General features: G+C 53.3%; 6 protein-coding genes across 6 annotated transcripts; 3 read left to right on the top strand and 3 right to left on the bottom strand.

Annotated features, from left to right (window-relative positions):
• Positions 1-472: 472 nt before the first annotated feature.
• CDV56_107541 (uncharacterized protein) lies at positions 473-1,078 on the bottom strand (the record flags this gene model as incomplete). The annotated part of the gene is made up of 1 exon (XM_026761160.1): positions 473-1,078. A coding segment is annotated over one exon (606 nt), but the record flags the coding sequence as incomplete, so codon positions are not given.
• A 169-nt stretch (positions 1,079-1,247) lies between these two features.
• Positions 1,248-3,203, top strand: CDV56_107447 (putative pyruvate carboxylase; the record flags this gene model as incomplete). Its single annotated transcript, XM_026761066.1, has 1 exon — positions 1,248-3,203. The coding sequence occupies one exon, from the start codon at positions 1,248-1,250 to the stop codon at positions 3,201-3,203; it is 1,956 nt and encodes a 651-aa protein (XP_026613356.1).
• A 517-nt stretch (positions 3,204-3,720) lies between these two features.
• On the bottom strand, positions 3,721-5,229 carry CDV56_107360 (glycosyltransferase family 31 protein; the record flags this gene model as incomplete). Its single annotated transcript, XM_026760979.1, has 2 exons — positions 3,721-4,083; positions 4,138-5,229. 2 exons carry the CDS (start codon positions 5,227-5,229, stop codon positions 3,721-3,723), a joined length of 1,455 nt encoding a protein of 484 aa, XP_026613355.1.
• Positions 5,230-7,188: 1,959 nt separating this feature from the next.
• CDV56_107164 (putative capsular associated protein) lies at positions 7,189-9,039 on the bottom strand (the record flags this gene model as incomplete). The annotated part of the gene is made up of 1 exon (XM_026760783.1): positions 7,189-9,039. The coding sequence occupies one exon, from the start codon at positions 9,037-9,039 to the stop codon at positions 7,189-7,191; it is 1,851 nt and encodes a 616-aa protein (XP_026613354.1).
• A 2,137-nt stretch (positions 9,040-11,176) lies between these two features.
• Positions 11,177-11,810, top strand: CDV56_107041 (uncharacterized protein; the record flags this gene model as incomplete). The annotated part of the gene is made up of 2 exons (XM_026760660.1): positions 11,177-11,427; positions 11,480-11,810. The coding sequence occupies 2 exons, from the start codon at positions 11,177-11,179 to the stop codon at positions 11,808-11,810; spliced, it is 582 nt and encodes a 193-aa protein (XP_026613353.1).
• Positions 11,811-12,999: 1,189 nt separating this feature from the next.
• Positions 13,000-17,287, top strand: CDV56_106747 (uncharacterized protein; the record flags this gene model as incomplete). Its single annotated transcript, XM_026760366.1, has 6 exons — positions 13,000-13,169; positions 13,217-13,511; positions 13,575-15,271; positions 15,317-16,034; positions 16,554-16,653; positions 16,722-17,287. The coding sequence occupies 6 exons, from the start codon at positions 13,000-13,002 to the stop codon at positions 17,285-17,287; spliced, it is 3,546 nt and encodes a 1,181-aa protein (XP_026613352.1).
• Between the last annotated feature and the right edge of the window lie 172 nt (positions 17,288-17,459).

Raw genomic sequence — 17,459 nt, 5'->3', positions numbered from 1 at the left:
GCCGTGCGGCCCCAGACCCCGCCGATCTCAAACCACGAGCCCGCGTCCACCACACTCCGGATAATCGTGTAGGGGTTGTACATCCTCGCCGCACGGCGGGGGATGACGCTCCGCAGCGCGACATCCTCTCTGTCCTCTGGATCCGAGCACGTCACGACGGGAGGCGCCTCGCCGCCGTGGTTAGGCAGGAACCCGAGCACCGTCCGCAACTGCTCGAAGCACTCCGCCTCGTTGGCGGCAAGGTTGTCGATCGTCCCGTTGGTGCAGTGCACCGTGGGCCCGCCGAGATCCTGAAAGTCCAGCCCTTCCTCGAAGGTGGCGTTGGCGACGACCTCCGGGCCGGCGTTGAACAGCGCGCCGATATCCGCCGCCATGACGGAGAAATGGCACGAGACGACGCGTGCAGCGCCGAGGCCGATCTATCACCATTTAGTTCAGGCCTAACGTAAAGAAAGGGGGAAGGGAGGGGTACAGCGGGTCCAACGACAGCCCCCAGGTTCGGAATCCCCTTGTTCAGCTGCTCGACGACCTGCGCGTACATGCGCACGTAGGGGAGGTAGCTCCACCCTTCCTTGCGGATGGTGGTCACGCTGCCGCCGCCGGAGCTGCCATCGACCAGCTTGATGACGGGCAGTTTGAGCGCGATGGCCAGCTTCTCCGCGTAGATTGTCTTGTCGGCCGTCGAGCCGTCTGCGTGTCCGCTGCGGATGCTAAAGTCGTCGGCTGTGAGCAGGACGCGCCGGCCCTTGAGCTGCCCGAAGCCCTGGACATTGTTGCTCGGCGTGAACGACTCGGGGACCTCGGTGGTGGGACCCGTGGGTTTCCAGGTGACGGTGCCGGAGACGGAGCCGATCTCTTCGAAGGAGTTGGGGTCGAGGAGCTGGGCGATGCGCTCGCGGACCCAGAGCTTGCCGGCTTGTTTCTGGCGCGTGTAGCCGCGGTGAGAAGGGTTGGGGGTTGCGGCGATTTCTTTGAGGGTGGTGATGGTGGAGAGGACGTCGGAGTAGTCTGGTGGCAGGTTGGCGGTTGATAGGTGAGAGGAGAGTTGATTGAGACGTTTGGAGGCTGTGTCCTTCATCTTGCTGTAGATGTCTCTTCAATGTTTCAATGCATTGATACTGTTGCAAGATGCTAAATGTATATAAGAGTTGCGGGGAACCGAGAACCGAGGTTCCCCGCATCATCTCTGTATCTATATCTGGACTTAGATCCACACGACACCACAATTGAATCACCTTTTCCTAACGATGAAGAACCTCCTGATAGCCAACAGAGGTGAGGTTGTCGTGCGCATCTTGCAAGCTGCCCGCGAGCTTTCACCCCCCATCCACATCGTCGCCCTGTCCACTCCCAACGACACATCCCACTGTCTCCTCGGCCACCCAGACGAGACCATCTCCCTCCCCTCTGCAGCCTCCTACCTCGACATATCCCTGCTCGCGCAAATCTGCCAGGAACATGCCATCGACACCGTCCACCCAGGCTACGGCTTCCTCAGCGAATCCGCCGAGTTCGCCCGCCGCATGCACGAAATCGGGGTGACCGTCATCGGGCCGGGGGCCGCGATCCTCGAGCGAACGGGCGATAAACTCCAAGCCAAAGCGCTTGCTGCGTCGTGCGGAGTACCCGTTCTCCCGTCCCATTCCGCCCAGTCTCTCGATGAGATCCGTGCGTTCGTCGAGAAAATCGGATACCCCGTCATGATCAAAGCAGTCGACGGGGGCGGCGGACGGGGGATCCGGCTGATCCACCAGCACCAAGCATCTGATCTGGCGAACCTGGTGGCAAGGGCCCGGAGCGAGTCCCCCTCGCAGACCATATTCGTCGAAAAGGCCGCCGTGGACGGCTTCCACCACGTCGAGGTGCAAGTCCTCGGCGACGGGACAGGGACCGTCCACCACCTGCACGAGCGAGACTGCAGTCTCCAGCGGCGGTTCCAGAAGATCGTCGAGTGCGCCCCGTCGCTTCTGGATCGGTCCATTATAGATAAAGTCATCGACGCGGCGCTGCGCATCGCGGGTAGCATCCGGTACCGATCGCTCGGGACGTTCGAGTTCCTCGTCAGCGAGACCACGCCCGAGTTCTACTTCCTCGAGATCAATCCCCGGCTGCAGGTGGAGCATACCATCACCGAGGCCGTGACGGGGGTGGATCTCGTGCAGGTGCAGCTGCGGTTGGCGCGGGGCGAATCTCTCCAGGAGATTCTGACGGTGCCGGTGCCGGTGCCGAGACCCTCAGCACGATCCATCCAGCTCCGTCTCTGCGCCGAAGACCCCAGCGCCAACTTCGCGCTGAGCATCGGCAAAGTCGCCGACTTCTTCGTGCCCCCCGGCCACGGCGTCCGCGTCGACACGCACCTCGCCCCGGCAGTAACCGTCGGCTCGGACTTTGACAACCTCCTCGCGAAAATCATCGTCACGGCCTCGAGCTGGGCGTCCGCCGTGCGGAAGGCGCGGCGCGTGCTCACCGAGACCCGCGTCGAAGGCGTCAGGACGAACCTCCCCCTCCTCCGGGGGATCGTCTCAACCGAGGACTTCCTAGCGGGGAGGATCGACACGCAGTGGCTGGAGAGGAATCTCCCCTCCGTGCTGGGAGCAGGCGAGCGCATCTCTGCGTCCCTTGTCTCGTCTCACCCACCAGCCAGACCGGCGTTCCAGGTACCGACATCCTCGCTCCTCTTCCGCCGCGGCGACGCATGGAGCATCACCCTCTCCCCGCTCCCCCCAACCCCCAAAGCCGAGGGCGAGTGCGGAATCCGGCACCACCTCCGGCTATCCCGCGTGCTCCGCAATGCCTTCCCCTCCTCCCTAACGGCTGAGATAGAGTACACCACGCCCGAGGCCTCCGTCCCGTACAAACTGCATCTCGCGGCAACCGGGGCCGGCGCAGCGGCAGGCGCCCTGGTCTCGGGCCATCGACGCGGCGACCCGTCTAACCCGCGGCATATCGTGCTGCCGCTATCCGGGAAGTTGATCGAGGTGCTGGTTCGGCCTGGCGAGGCCATCGCCAAGGACCAGGTTGTTGCGTTTGTCAAGCAGATGAAGATGGAGCTGGAGGTGCGGAGTCCGCGTGCGGGCTGCGCCAAGTGGGTGTATGAGGTGCAGGATGGGGAGGAGGATGTAGCCGAGGGGATGTTACTTGTTGAACTTGATTCTCTCCTAGTACCTGGTCCTGCGGCTGTTGCTGAGAGAGGGAAACTTTGATGGTAGTCTACTGTACATAGATATGGAAATAGAGGTCAAGCCCTGAGCCCGGTTCCTGCGCTCCGGTAGTATCCTCAAGACAATTTGATGCTGGGGTCAGAGCCACTCTGGAAGAGAGGATATTGCCAACGAAGCTAGTAACTCGTCTGTCATAGCTTGAACGATGAAGCTTTAGTCGGAGCTCGCCGACTCGCGGTCCACTACCTTGCCTTTGGGATATTTGAAGCTCGTTATGGCTCTCATTTGGCTGCTCCTACACCTGCCCCAATTCCCTACACGAACTCGGTATATCCGAGCTTGGCCCTCATGGGGACACCGACCCGACGGTCGTTGGGACTGTCGATACTCGAATGAATTTGTGGGGTATCTGCAGGTAAATACGCCTGATTCCGGGTGACGGATTGATATCTGATCGCTGAGGAGATTGCCAGGCGAGGAACCATTCCAGACTCATGCATGACTCAAGCGCATTATGAAATGCCAATGGTGTCAGTCTTGCTGGTTTCGATGGTATGCTTCAAAAAATGCGGTCTGTACTTGGCTTCACCCACTGAGGTCTCCGGCATTTGTGAGCATCCCGCCACTGCTTGATTTTCTCCAGGTCCCACCCGGCTGATAGCCTTGACGTGTCCTCTGTGGCTGGTTTGTGCGCGCCTAGTCGAATGGATGGGACAAAAATACAGTGACCGGAATGGTCGTAGGTATATGAGAAACACTCGGGATGCTCATGGCACGCTTTCGTACAGGCTTCAAGAGAGCTATGGGCGGGCGAGTGGGACGGCTCTTGCCATCCGCCCCAGTCACCATTGTCCCAGTCCGTTTTATATTCAACGGTGCCCAACTTGGTGTACTCGAACAGGTCGGCATATAGCAATGGAAGCTGTAGGCTGTCAACGTTTGGAGTTATTAGAGGAGGCTAGGAAGAAAGACATACCTTTCGGCCACGGCGACGTTGTTTCTCCCACCTGACCAGCTCAGTCATATCTTCTAGCGATAATTTATGCATGCTGATCACCGGCTGACACCAATGCCGTTCATCAAACGGAATCCCATGCAGAGGATGCGGATTGAACATCGGCCACATCCCGGACAGCTTCACTCCACTTTGATAGAGTGCCCATCCAAGTACCGAATCGCCGCAACAATCCTCTTTGACCAAACCCTCATACTGCTGATTCAACGGAGGTTGACTGTACACGCTACCGCGTCCGACCCTGCGAGCCACCAGTTTCTGGACCGCGGCCGTTGACAGCACGAACCCAGCACCCCCATAAGCGAAGAAAGAGCGGCCCTTTCCAGCAGTCGGGGAGCCAAAGTATAGAGGAAGCGACGGGTCGAACTGGTCAAGGAGACGGAACAAATTGTCCCACACAAAGTACGTATCGGACTCAAGAAAAACAAACCACTTGGCAGTCGGATTCATTTCATAGGCGCGCTCGACCATGGGCAGGAACTTGAATCGGTCGAGTTTCCAGCCCTGAGAAGCCCCCACCGTCTCGGATTCTCCGCGCTGGAGCGCGCTATACGCCTGAAAGTCAGAGGTATTCCCCCAGAAGGAGTCCGGGAGAGTAGCGAGAATATCGTGGACGCGATGGCCTTTGATTTCAGACTCGTGGTCGGAGAAGACAATAAGGTTAGTTATGCAGCGGGTAACCGTCGTGAGGTGGGTGTCAACCCGACTGGGAGGTTCTGTACTGCCGATTTTTAGGACGACTTGGACGCGCGGGAGGAGGTACAAGGGAAAAGAGTCGCAAAGGTTATCGCCATCACTATTGCCTCGGAGTTCGTTGGCGTGGGGCGAGTTCGAGAAGCGGGATGTTGTTTCCCACTCCCAGTAATCGGTGTGGAAGAGGCCGAATCCTAGCTTTAGACCAAGGCAAAATATACATCCTGTCAGGATGAACACTAAAGCACGGTTCCGTCTCTTCTTGGGCCGTGATTTCCAGTACCCAGAGATGCCTCCCCCAAAGGAGCATAACAGACGAAGAGCCGCAGTTTGGACGCGGGTTACGTTATTGAGGTACATGGGAAAGCATGTAGAAGTCGGGCGAATTCGAGAGACAGATGGATAAGGTCCGGGACATGTCAGATATAGCGATAGCTGTCACGGACCTTCCCTTGCATAGTACACTCGCTGAATGACCTATTGGTCATCGACATGTGCCCTTATGTGGTTGTTGCCTGGCCTCTAGAGACTAGACTGTATGAGAATGAGAATCGTGAGAGCACTAAAATGCAGTGCCAAGAGTCTAAGAATCTGTGTGTTTCAGTTCCGCACAAATTAGAATCTATTAAGAGAGATGTTGGCCTGTTCTGACACCGAAATGGGCAGCAATATGGAGTACCCGACGGAGTGATGCCCGGGCCATTCATCTTACGTCTTGTTTAAGATCTCGAGTTACATTGGTGGGTAAGCAAGGCTTAGTTTGACTAAGCCATAACACACAGCTTACCCATGGTTTAGATTCCACGATCCAGGATCCAGGGAACGTCTTTTGACTATCTCCAAGTTCTGCGATGTACTTGCAGTGGATTTACCATCCTGTGTTTATTTCACATTAAGAGCTGCTTAAATCTATAACCAGCTAGAAGTTGAGCAGTGTTGAAAAACATATCAATAATATTTATGACTCTTACCTTTGAGATAATGGGAAAGCACAATCACTGTAATGAGCCTCGGGTAGATGGATAGTATCTAAGTTTTCTGGCGGCGCAGTCATATTGCATACCTTGTCTACGCCTATCAGATCACTGTTTAACATGTGCCAGTGCTGTAGACAGTAGACTAGACAGGGTTTCCATCCAGCTAAGTTGGTTAGATCGACCGGTCCGGCTCCGCAGTAGATCTAATGTGGATAGTACTTGGATCCGCTCAGTATGAATTGGCTGAGTTTCACATTTCTTCCACTCTAGTCCCTACTCAGTATGGAGTACTAATTACTATTGCTCCGTTGTCCGTGTTTCCAGAAATCAACATAACTATGATCAAATTGTTCCGCTAGCCTGCTACTTTGGCTGGTATTTACCCTACTGAATTAGATGACTTTGCGAAGGAAATCAAGCCCTTTGGACTGTTGGCAGGGACTGACTTTCCTATTTTGCAAGAGATGCGAGCCATCACCTTTTCTTAATGATTTCTGAGCCCATACTCTTATCTTTTAGCTAATAACACACAAGAATATTATTACAGTCTCACGGACTCAAAGTTCAGCATGGAGTCTCCAATCTCCATGAATGATGTAACCTAAGAGCTAACTTTAGGGTTACATCATGCAGCCTGAATGTATATACATTACAGCTGTGAGAATTAATATAATTAATCCTAAACCAAGTAGGTTTTGCTATGTTCCCTGTTCTTAAGTGTTCAAGAGAACTAACAGAAGAATATATGGAGGATTTACCATGCAAGGTAGCGGGTGAGCCCTATAGTTATGGCATATGGCAGGAAGTAAAAAGTGGGCTTAAAATTTTAATAGAAGCCTTCAGAAGGAGACAGTACGCCATTACAGAGGAAAACCTTCTGTACTAAACAGACACTCTTGTAGTTCATCTGCTAAGTGAGAACTATTATTACACCTAGTCTGACTGGCTAGGTTTAACAACTACTGACAATTAGTCTGGCCAAGGCTCCAGCAGTAATTTTTCCAATGTTATTAGAGCTGCGGCTAATTTTGCATGGGGGCGTTAGACTAGATCTTGTCTTAGCCATGTGCAGGGCTTGTGGGTGACTGCACTTTTGTAGCTATGGCGTCCAGTAGGAGAGTATTAAACAATCAATCCATTGCTTATAGATGACTTGCTATAGCCTGTTCACAGGTAAGGAGAAATAACTACTATAATTTATGCCAACGGATACTTACCAAGGGGTACAGTGGCGATGGAAGTGAGCTGGCCTGCCCAATTCCCCAGGAAGACCGCCACTGTTCGGTGGATAAACATATGCAAAGTATGTAGCTCTAGTGAGGTGATTTCATGAAGACCGTTGCTACATACGCATGACCCACAAAACATCCTCAGTATCCCCCAGCATTTCCCGCCTGTCGTCACAGATCCTCGCGTATTCAAGCAACAATCGATACACGTAGATCTGCATATCTTCCGGGCGAAGCACCTTCTCCGCCCACAGCTTGCCGCTCAGGGCGATCCTTCGGGCGACGTGGTCATGGCCGGCCCCGGCGTATCCAATGAAGTACTCCATGATGCCGTAGATATCCAGAAAGGTCGAGTCCATGGGGACGAAATGGGCCCAAGGGACGAGCCGGGAGTCATGCCATTCGTTGTAAATGGTGGCTTTGATTGGAAGAGAGGTTGACAGTAGATGTCCGTCATACCGTCCGCTGACGGAATTGCCGTCTACGTCAGGCAGATACTTGTAATCATACTGCTTGCCCGACATTTTGGGAACGAGGCTAAAGTAAGGTTCCGTGTAGGAGCAATGCGGGTCCGTCAAATCGTGATTACAGGGCTGTCCTGGCGCACAGGGGTCGCACACTAGATGGATGAAGCCGACATCGACATGTTCCTCCACAAACTCGGGTAGGCGGCCATCACGACCAGAGGCCAAATGGTAGTAGTCGTAGCTGGGAAGAATAAAATTGACAAAATGAGAATTGTTCTGTTCGGCAGCGGTGACAGACGTGCCATTCAACATGGCTAGGAGGCGATGGCGGTGGAATCCCGTCCAGTTGTTGACTCGGTTTCGACCCCCCGACGCGATCCCGCGCCAGATCAAGGAGTCTTTCTTTGACTCCCATTCACCACTGTGATCGCTGCCGCCAGAGTATTGCTTGCCCTTGGCCCAATATGTAGCGGGAGGTATGAGGATCTCATTATTGACTGAAAGCTTGGATCCTCCAAAGAGAGGAAATAATTCGTGCGTGGTTGAAATGGATATAGGCTCAATAAAGGTTCCATGAAGAGCCTGCATCTCAGGGCGCCAACAAATATCCTTGGACTGGGTCCAGTTGTGTACATAGCCATTCTGTGAGTGTTGCAGAAAGTTGTCCATTGCCACAGGCAAGACGAAATCTGGATTGATGGAGTGACTTTTGCGCGACGGACTGTCTGGCGGGCAGCCGACACGAGCCATATCCCAGAATTGGCCATCATTCGTGCCCAGGAAGCGAGGTTCGAATTGCTCAAACTTGTCTTCATCCGTAATAGCCGTATATTCCGTGATAAACTCTGCAGGACTTTTATCCCTCCTCTCCTGCCGGCTCGCACGTTCCTTTTTGATGTATTCAGCCATGGTTTCCGAAGGCACCACGATTCGAGATTCATCCATAAGGTTGAACGGCAAGTCGAGGTCAGGAAGATACCGCTCGATACTCTGTACAAGACTGAGCCATGAGTCTAACCCCAGTGCTTCCGTCTCCGTGACAGCGGTCGCTTTATGATTGCGAACAGCGATGCGGGGTGTGAGACTTCGGGCCTGTCGTCGGATCTCGCTCGGTTGGAGGCCCCAGAATGGATTCAGATCGTCGTAGATTTGGTCAAAAAAATCTTCGACAATGATCGCATTATTGGACTGGGCGAATTCGAACCACTCTTTGAAGCCGGGTGGTGGATGTCGTCCCCGACGGCGACGATATTGGTCGGCTGCTGCATTGAAGGATTTTGCCTCCTTTGCAAGCAGCGATCGCCATTCTGCATCCGCTTTCAAGATGAGTTGATCGATAGGATGGCTTCCTTGTGATGAACCTGCGTGGTTGTATGGTATATTAAACCCTAGTGGTTTGTTGGTTCGATTGGTGAGCAACCAGAAACCCAGGGTGAATAAGATTGCTGAAAATATGAGACTGACAAATTGAAGTTTCAACAAAGACACTTTCACCATGTTGGAGGGGGAATGCAGTGACAGGAAGAGAGAGGTTGTCAGGGAGAATGGTCACTACCATGGTGCCTTATCAGACACAGGGCTTGTCCCAATCCACCGATGCCATGGATACTACCAGGCTGAAACCGCCATGAACCTCGAAGATTTTGGAACACATCAATTGTGGTCGCTGCGCCGCAAAATGGCCGGAGTGAATCGACTATGCCATCAGCTCATGTATGGAGCACCGGGGAATTCAATGATTGGCCCGAATCAATGTCCCAGCAAGCTACCTACCCTTAGTGGATAGTTTGGAATCAGTAAAGGATCGACATTATGGATAAGATTAGGTTAAGGTTCTTCCAGTTGATCTACATTTTCATCATGGCGGTTGTGGTATTCCTGATGGGTTTAGATTTAACAAGACAAAGCTCTCTTTCCTTCTTTACCCCCAATGTCATCCAGGATAACTTTGGAGTAAGTAAAGCAGGTACATAAGGATCATGTAATACCCTGCATTCATGCATTGGTTGTTCAAAGCCCATGCGCTCCAAGGTAAACTAATTGGCTGAAAGTAGACGCTCAGCCTGCACTAGCCAGGGATTAAGGAAACTACCTTACTAGCTGCTATCTACTTCGCCTGTCGCTGTTAGTGCTGCGAGTTCGGAAATGGCCGGGCGACAATCCCTCCGAGGGCTAATTTGAAAAGGGGCATCAGCATGTTTTGGTAGGATTGAACTTGTGGGAATGAGCTAGTATATTCTCTTATACTGGTAGTCAGTGATCACAAAGATACGAATAATATTGGTTCTGAAATTGGTATGACTTGATGTCTTAGCTAGAACAGTGTCCTACACTGTGAAATAGATGGAGAGGCACTGTCACTAATAACTGTCCCCTAACAGTAGCAGCTATATCTTAGAGAATACTGATGCCTCCCTGCAGACCCTGTCATAGGAACCACCCAGACAGACTTATTATGAAGCCGTGCCCCTTGCCCAATAAACTTGTATATAACGCTACCATAATGTTCATACATTTAAAAGGATATAATCTCATGTTAACTTATAATAGAGTCCATATCGTCCTAACTTAGTGGTAACTAGACATGATTACAATTCATACTGTGTCCTGTTAGGCAAGGATTGAAAGTGCTGATTAGGGTTTCCTATGTTAAGTTCTTAGACAGCTTTGGTATTGGCTTTCCTGTTTGATTGGAAAGCTGGAGCGTCCCTATTCCCAGCTATAATAAACTGGTTATTTCCAACCCAGGAGATTGCTACTGACCCTTGGAATAGTGTCTCTCACCAGTAGCGTACGCGATTTGCAACAGATCAGGGGATAGATAGGCTAGTGGGTTGTTAGTAGTGCAGCAGTTGGCGACTTTCAGGGTTACATCTATACCCAACATTTCTTGCTCTCGACGCCAATTGTCCTTCTATACCTTTTACCAAATAGGAGTAAGGCTCCCATACCCTTGTTATTTATTTACGAGGATATTCTGAATCGCAGAATTGCGCTTATATACGGCCCCTCTGATCAAACATCCGCGAAATAAAGCAGCGAGTCCCCGCAGTATGTCTAGGCCAACTAGAATGTATTAACAACATAATAATGCATGGTGAGGATGCCTAACAACAGGAGCAGCACTATAGATAAGAGATGGAGCAAGTTTAGCTGCTGCAAGTTGACTGTGATAACTTTTACTATCCATAAGACTAAGATACTAGGGAGACTAATGCCAGTCATTACTCTGGTCCCTCTTAGGATGAAATGCACTAATTCTGTTAGTAGTGGTGCAAGGATAAAAATCAACCTACTGCAAGTTCACTTTCACTATCAGGAGACACTCAGAGAGGCCGATGCCAGCCGTTTACCTTGTCGGGAAACTCCAGACTTTGCCAACACATTTGACTGTAGGTGACAGTGTTTCGAGAACTCAGGCCCCGTCCAGTTGGCAGGTCAGTGGGCTGGGGTATAAAAAGCCTCTTTCGCCCACACTGAGCGGTTCTATGAGTACTTGCTGAATATATACCAACCGTCTAGACAGCCACGCAGTTAAGAGGATCCCTTTATCTAGTGCCTGCTTTCCCATTGTCCGACTCCTGAGTTGTTGGGCACTTTGAAGTCTCCGAAATTTCTGAAATCCACATCAAAAATGCTAGCAACTCCGATTATCCTTCTTGCACTTGCCACTTCGGCCAAGCTGGCCACCTCTCTCAGAATTCCCGAGGGAACACTGGACGGGGTCTATAGTGTCTACATTAACGAGAGCGGTGTCGAAGTCCACGAGCCTCTCTTCCCAGGGGACGTCCCTGCACCAACAAACTCTGAAGAGCCTGAAGTAGATCAGTTGGAGGCAAGAGACATTACTACAGTTTCTTATTGGTGCGGTTGTGGGATCACCATGTAAGTGGCAAAGTCTGTCCAGTGCTTGACAGGTTCTAACTTCTTATTGTAGGAACCATGGTGACTGCGACGCAGCTGTGCAGGCCCTGAAGAACCAGTTCGGCTCAGGACAGGCGGACATCGGAGCGCACCTGGCCTGGTATTCGATTAGCGGCAGCGTGGTGGCATTTGCCTGCAACCGTGAGGGTGGAAAGGCGGCAGGCAGTGCTGCCAAGATCACTGGCGCCCTCCAGGGTATCACGAACAAGTGTGGGTGGTATGTTCCTGGGACCCAACACCTGTACACTGGGCTATTTTACACTCCATACTTTGGGTATATGAACTACCGCCCTGGGCTTGACTTTTGCACCATGTCTGTCTCCTCCGGATCCCACAAGTGCTGAGATCGAGGCATTCGGGTGGTCTCAAGGCGGATATGGGCCAGGCATTGGTTGGAGGTATTGTTTGTTAACGATCAGTGTCCTTCAAGTCCTACCATTGTCCACTGTACTCGTAATAAGTAGATGTCTCTTAACCTCGAATCCCAATTTCCGGAGCGAAATCACACTTCAGAAGGTCCTCTGCGGTTGTGGCTGGCCATGGCTTCGCAAGATCGTCTGCGGGACAACCTAATATGCCCCTTATACCTATATCTTCTTTTGGTCCCAAGAGTGCCTGAGCCATACTGCAGACTACCCAGATTTAAACCCTAGATTTACATCTCGTTATTCCCAACAGTTGTGCTGCACTCAAGCCGCAATGCACCGCTTTCATTTCCTCCATCGCAAGGCACTTACTTCTTGTTGCAGTAAGCACCGTTCCGGGGTAATCTTTATCTCATCATGAGCCAGCTCCTTGTTGTCTTTGGCGCGACGGGCCAGCAGGGCAGGACATAAGTTTCGCCTACGATAGAATTGGTTTGCCAGTATTTCTGGCGGATATTTGATGGCGACAACTGCCCTGTTATAAGTAAATAAAGCTCAGGAATTATTGCTTAGCAGGTTGCTACGAAGAATGCTGAGTTTAGCTAGGTCATCCTTCCCTTAATTTGATCTCTGTAATAAGGCATTAAGAGCAGGTATCCTAATTCCATAATGCTTACAGCAGGAATCTACGAAATAAGTAGGCTGTACTATTCTACTCCTGAACTGCTTAGAGGCCTATACCTTTTCTAACCATCATCTGCTTTGATCATGATGGACATACATGAGGATTGAGCATTGATAAGAAATAGTTAATAGATAGTCTTGAGAAGGTATTTAATAGAGTCTCTTAATAGTGTATGTTGTGGAGGTGTTAATAGTGATCCTACTCACTAGTAGAGACATGGCTAAAACTATCTGGGAATGGCAAGTCGTAAAGTTGCACAGAAATACTATACTAGTAAATCTCTAATTCAGAGCTTCAGATAGACTATCTCATCTAACGGGTCTATTGCTGATCCGTCGATCTTGGCTGCTTCCAGAATGTAACCACGACTGGTACCTACGGGGGAACTCTAAAAACTCCGCATTCTTCTCGTACCATCTCCAGCTTCCTCCTTTTCCTCCTCTTCGCCCATTGCCCATCACCCATTGTCTTTGAGAAATCACAATGCATCCAGAGGAACCGCCCGGCAAAAACTCACTGCCAACCTGGCTCCATTTCAACTCCCACGACCTCAAAACCCTCTTTCGCTGTGTAGCCGCAACATGGGTGGCCACCATCCTGATGTTCATCCATCCCACTCTGCGGACCATCGGGACAGCCACGTTTTTCGGATGGTGAGCTAATCATCCTGCAGACGAATGGAAATCATCTGACCTGCTAGTCTGGTCCTGTTCATTAACCCCCCCTCCGGCATCGTCTTCATCTTCATCCTCGGGACGTTGACCCTGCTGATTGGAATGGCCCTCGCCTGGGCCTGGGGCGTCCTCACCATGAAAGCCGCGCTGGCCGCTCGTCCCCAGACGGAGGCTCTGGCCCGTCTGCAGGCGCTCGGACAGGAGGCTGCCAGGCAGGCGAATGCCACCGGCCAGGGTGTGGCCAGCGTGCAGCAGCAGCTCGTGTACGACGGGTTCATGCTTGATGCGCGGGTCTCGGTGATTTACTTTGTTATGATTTGCGTATTCATCTACTTTCTGGTGTGTCTTTTCTTTAGAGTCAATAAGATGATACTGATGAGATAGGCCCGGCTGCGCGCCGCGAATCCCAAGTTCACGCTCGTCCAGATCTTCGGCACGATCATCGCCGACCTGTTCTTGACGATTGGGCCGCTGCTGCCTTCGTTTCGGGGCACGCTGCCCAAGGTTCTGATCATCCCTGCTGCGATTGGCGCCGGACTGGGTCTTGTTGCCTCGTTGCTGCTCTTCCCGCAGTCGACGTCGCATGCTGTTCTGGCCGGCATGCAGGCCTTGGTCGAGTTGACGAAGCAGCCGCTCAGGTTGACGACGGAGAGGTTTGCGGCCGCCGCTCGCGGCGAGGATCTGGATTTGAAGTCCTTGTTGGCGATCAAGGGCCAGCTCATCGCCGGATACAAGGCCATCGAGCCGGCGATGGGGTTCCTGCCGTTGGATTTCTCGCGCGGCCGGTGGAACGCGGCCGATGTGAAGAGCTTGAGGCAGCCTGTGCGGCAGGTTCTGGTGAGCACTGTGTTGCTGCTGGATTATCATATCAACCGGTTGAGCGCGCAGGCCAGCGTGGACAGAGTCCGGGCTGTGTCCAAGGCGGGGACGCCCTCGGACGGGCCCCTGCAAGATGGCAAGGAGGAAAAAGAGCAACCGCAGGAAGTCGGACACCGGCAGATGATGGAGAGCTGGGATATGATTGAAGCAATGACGAGTCCCGAGTCGGAGGCGCTGCGGTCCGGGACTGATGCCATTCTGCGTGAATCCAGCGGGGAGATTCTCCAGGTGTGCGAGGAGGTGGCCAGCATGGCGGTGGAGTGCATCCACACGGTCAACTCGCATCGCTGGCTTGGATCGCGGGCCGCGGATCGGTTGGACGAGTGCCAGGAACTCCTGAAGAAGCTGCGTGCGGCCCGAACCTCCTTTGCCGAGCAGACCACCGAGAAGCTGATCGAGAGACACGGCGAGATCTTCGACGAGACCGGGAGCCTCAAGCGCCTCGACACCATTGGCGGCACGTCCATCAGCAGCGTCATGGTCGGCCTGGCCTTTGAGGAGCTTGTCATCTCCGTCGCGGACGCTCTTGACCAGTTCCTGTCGCAGATCGTGGCTCTCCTCGAGGCCCGGCCGAAGCCGCGCCTGTGGGTTCCCACCAGCATCGAATACGCCGTGGGCTGGGTGCTGCGGCGGAACGCTCGCGCTCCCGTCGCGGGACAATCGTCCGACACGGACCCGGACGATACGGCAGTGGCCCAGGCGGACGAGACGCAGCAGCTCTTCCGCCGGATCAGCCGGGGATACCGCGTCAAGCAGCGGAGTGGCCTTGGCCGAGTGGTGCTGGGCACGTACCACTGGTTTACCAGCGCCGAGGGTCTTTTCGCCTTGCGCATGGTCATCCTGACGATCGCCCTGGCGGTGCCGGCCGTCATTCCGTCGAGTTCGGGATTTTACTACCGGGAAAAGGGCCTCTGGGGACTCATCATGGGGCAGACCACGCTGCTGGTGTACATGGCCGACTTTACCTTTTCGCTCATCTCCCGCGCCGCTGGCACGGTTGTTGGGGGTGTGGTAGGACTGGTGGCGTGGTATATCGGCTCCGGACATGGGCCGGGCAATCCGTACGGACTGGCTGCCATCTCGGCTCCGGTGATTGTGATCTTCATGTGGGGACGACTATTTCTCAGTCCGGCGCTGCTGCAAGCGACCATCATGAGCGCCGCAACGTTTTTCCTCGTCCTCGGATACAGCTTCGACGACACGTAAGTCCCCTTGCCTCTTGTCTTTAAGCGTACTGACCACCGCAGCCATATACCCCAATACGGCAATCCCGGCGTCGCCTACAACGTCTTCTGGCGCCGTCTTGTCCTGGTCTTTGTCGGCTTCGCCGCCGCGCTGATCGTCCAGATCTTCCCGCACCCCCCGTCGGCAGCCCGACACATCTGCACGTCGCTGTCCAACACCCTCCGCCGCCTGACGGACCACTACGCCCTCCTGCTCTCCTGCTGGGCGCGCCCCAACAACGACGGGCGCATGGCGGAGCAGCTCTCCATCGAGGTCGCGGAGCGTCTCGCCGCCCTGAACGGCCCCATCGCCCTGCTCGGTCTGGAGTTCTCCAGCTCCCGCTTCGACAGCGCCAGTCTGCGGCAGGTGCAGTCGCTCTGCCAGACGCTCAACCAGAACCTGGGCCGGCTGCTGCTGCTGTCCGCGACGCTGCCGGTCGAGCTGCAGGAACGGCTGGCGCGGACGTCCGGGGTGCTGGAGCAGCGCAGCATCGCGGACGTCATGGCCGTGCTGGGGGTTGTGGCGCAGGCGATCAAGACGGGGGATGCGCTGCCGGAGGTGCTGCCGACGCCGGTGACGAAACGCTGCTACGAGTATTGGCGCGGGGCGCAGTTGACGGAGGTGATGCCCTTGCAGACGGACCTGATCAGGGAGAAGGCGTATCGCCGGTACTGTGTGGCGGTGATGGCGTATGTGAGGGTGTTGGCGGCGGTGGATGAGTTGGTGATGGTGGTCAAGGGGGTATTGGGGGAGGCGCATATTGTGCAGCAGTTAGAGCCTTAGATCTACATCTGTATATTATATATCCTAATGATAAGCTTACTGTCTATCTACTAGTGCGCCAAGGCGCTACCTGCATCCTGACCAGCTGGCGCCGCAGCAGTCATCACCCATTCACCCACCACATCCAGCATGGAGTCATCCCCAAGTCCTAGAGAGTTGCGCAGACGGCCTGGAAAGGAGGATGTCATGAAGAGATGCCCAGAACTAGGTAGTAGTCTTTGCATTTGTCAAGATCAATCTATCTAGTCCGTAGTCCCTCGAGTATGTTATTGAGTGACCCTTAATATATTATCTTTATTGAGTGACCCCTAATATATCTGTAAAAGACCCTAAACCTGGCCAATGACTGTGTACTATCAAATTGATCCATCCCCACCAACAAGGCTCAATGCATTAATTTATGCGGATGTTCGGAAATTAGATCTCAGCAGTAATATAAGTAGACCATCTCCTGACTGTTTCTAACATACGGAATAGACATCAATGAAAATGAACTTCACCATCATCAACGGCCAAATCTACACCCCCGGGCTGGCCATCATCGATGCGCCCCAGCCATACACTCCTCTGGGCGGAGGTATCTCTCCCCTCTATAACCTCTAATACCTTTGCAAGTACTAAAAAATGCAGACAATCTCCAAATAGCCCTCGACATCTCCGGCAACGGCAAGCTCTGGCCCCCGGACTCCTCCTCCTCTTCCACCCTCGACTCCCTAACCCTCTTCCTCACCTCCTACACCACCTCCAAGAACCTGACCATCTCAAACGGCACAACCCCAAAAACCAATAGTGCCGGCTTCGTCGGGCCCGTTCTCGAGCTCGAGCCCGCGTCGACGGTCAAGCATGTCAACTGGGTCTGGCCGGATTGTTTAGCGGGCGAGGGGGATCAAAGTCCCCGGGGGAGGTACAATGTGTCTGTTCATCAGGGGTTCAGGGTTAACGGGACGAGGTTCTATACTGTGTTTGATTTGCCGATTGAGGTGAGCAATTCGATTGCGGAGCGGGATGGGAGGGTGAGCTGTGGGGGGTTGGAGAATGGGGTGCTGGATGCGGCGGTTGTTGCGCAGAGTAATGCGTCGTTGACGGCGTCGCCGTGGTTGGGGGGTGTCGAGGGGGAGAGTGAGAGTGGGCAGACGAGTGATGCGTGTACAATGAGATATGGAGTCAAGGGGATGGTGGTGATGCTGCTGCTGGGGGTGGCTTTGTTGTAGTTTCTGTATATATCAGCGTCCATCTAACAGTATAGATGAATTGCTGAAAGCATGTACATACTTAGAATGTCTTTATGAGCCTTTTTAGCCGATGGATGGATATCTAAACTGGAGACTAATTTGCCTCAGGATTGCCATATAACACTATCTAATGTTTGATGGACAACTGGCA

Source organism: Aspergillus thermomutatus (genome assembly GCF_002237265.1).
Source record: "Aspergillus thermomutatus strain HMR AF 39 chromosome Unknown NODE_131, whole genome shotgun sequence".
Classification (NCBI taxonomy): domain Eukaryota; kingdom Fungi; phylum Ascomycota; class Eurotiomycetes; order Eurotiales; family Aspergillaceae; genus Aspergillus; species Aspergillus thermomutatus.
The sequence above is the reverse complement of the archived record's forward strand: the minus strand, read 5'-3'. Positions and strand labels throughout refer to the sequence as shown.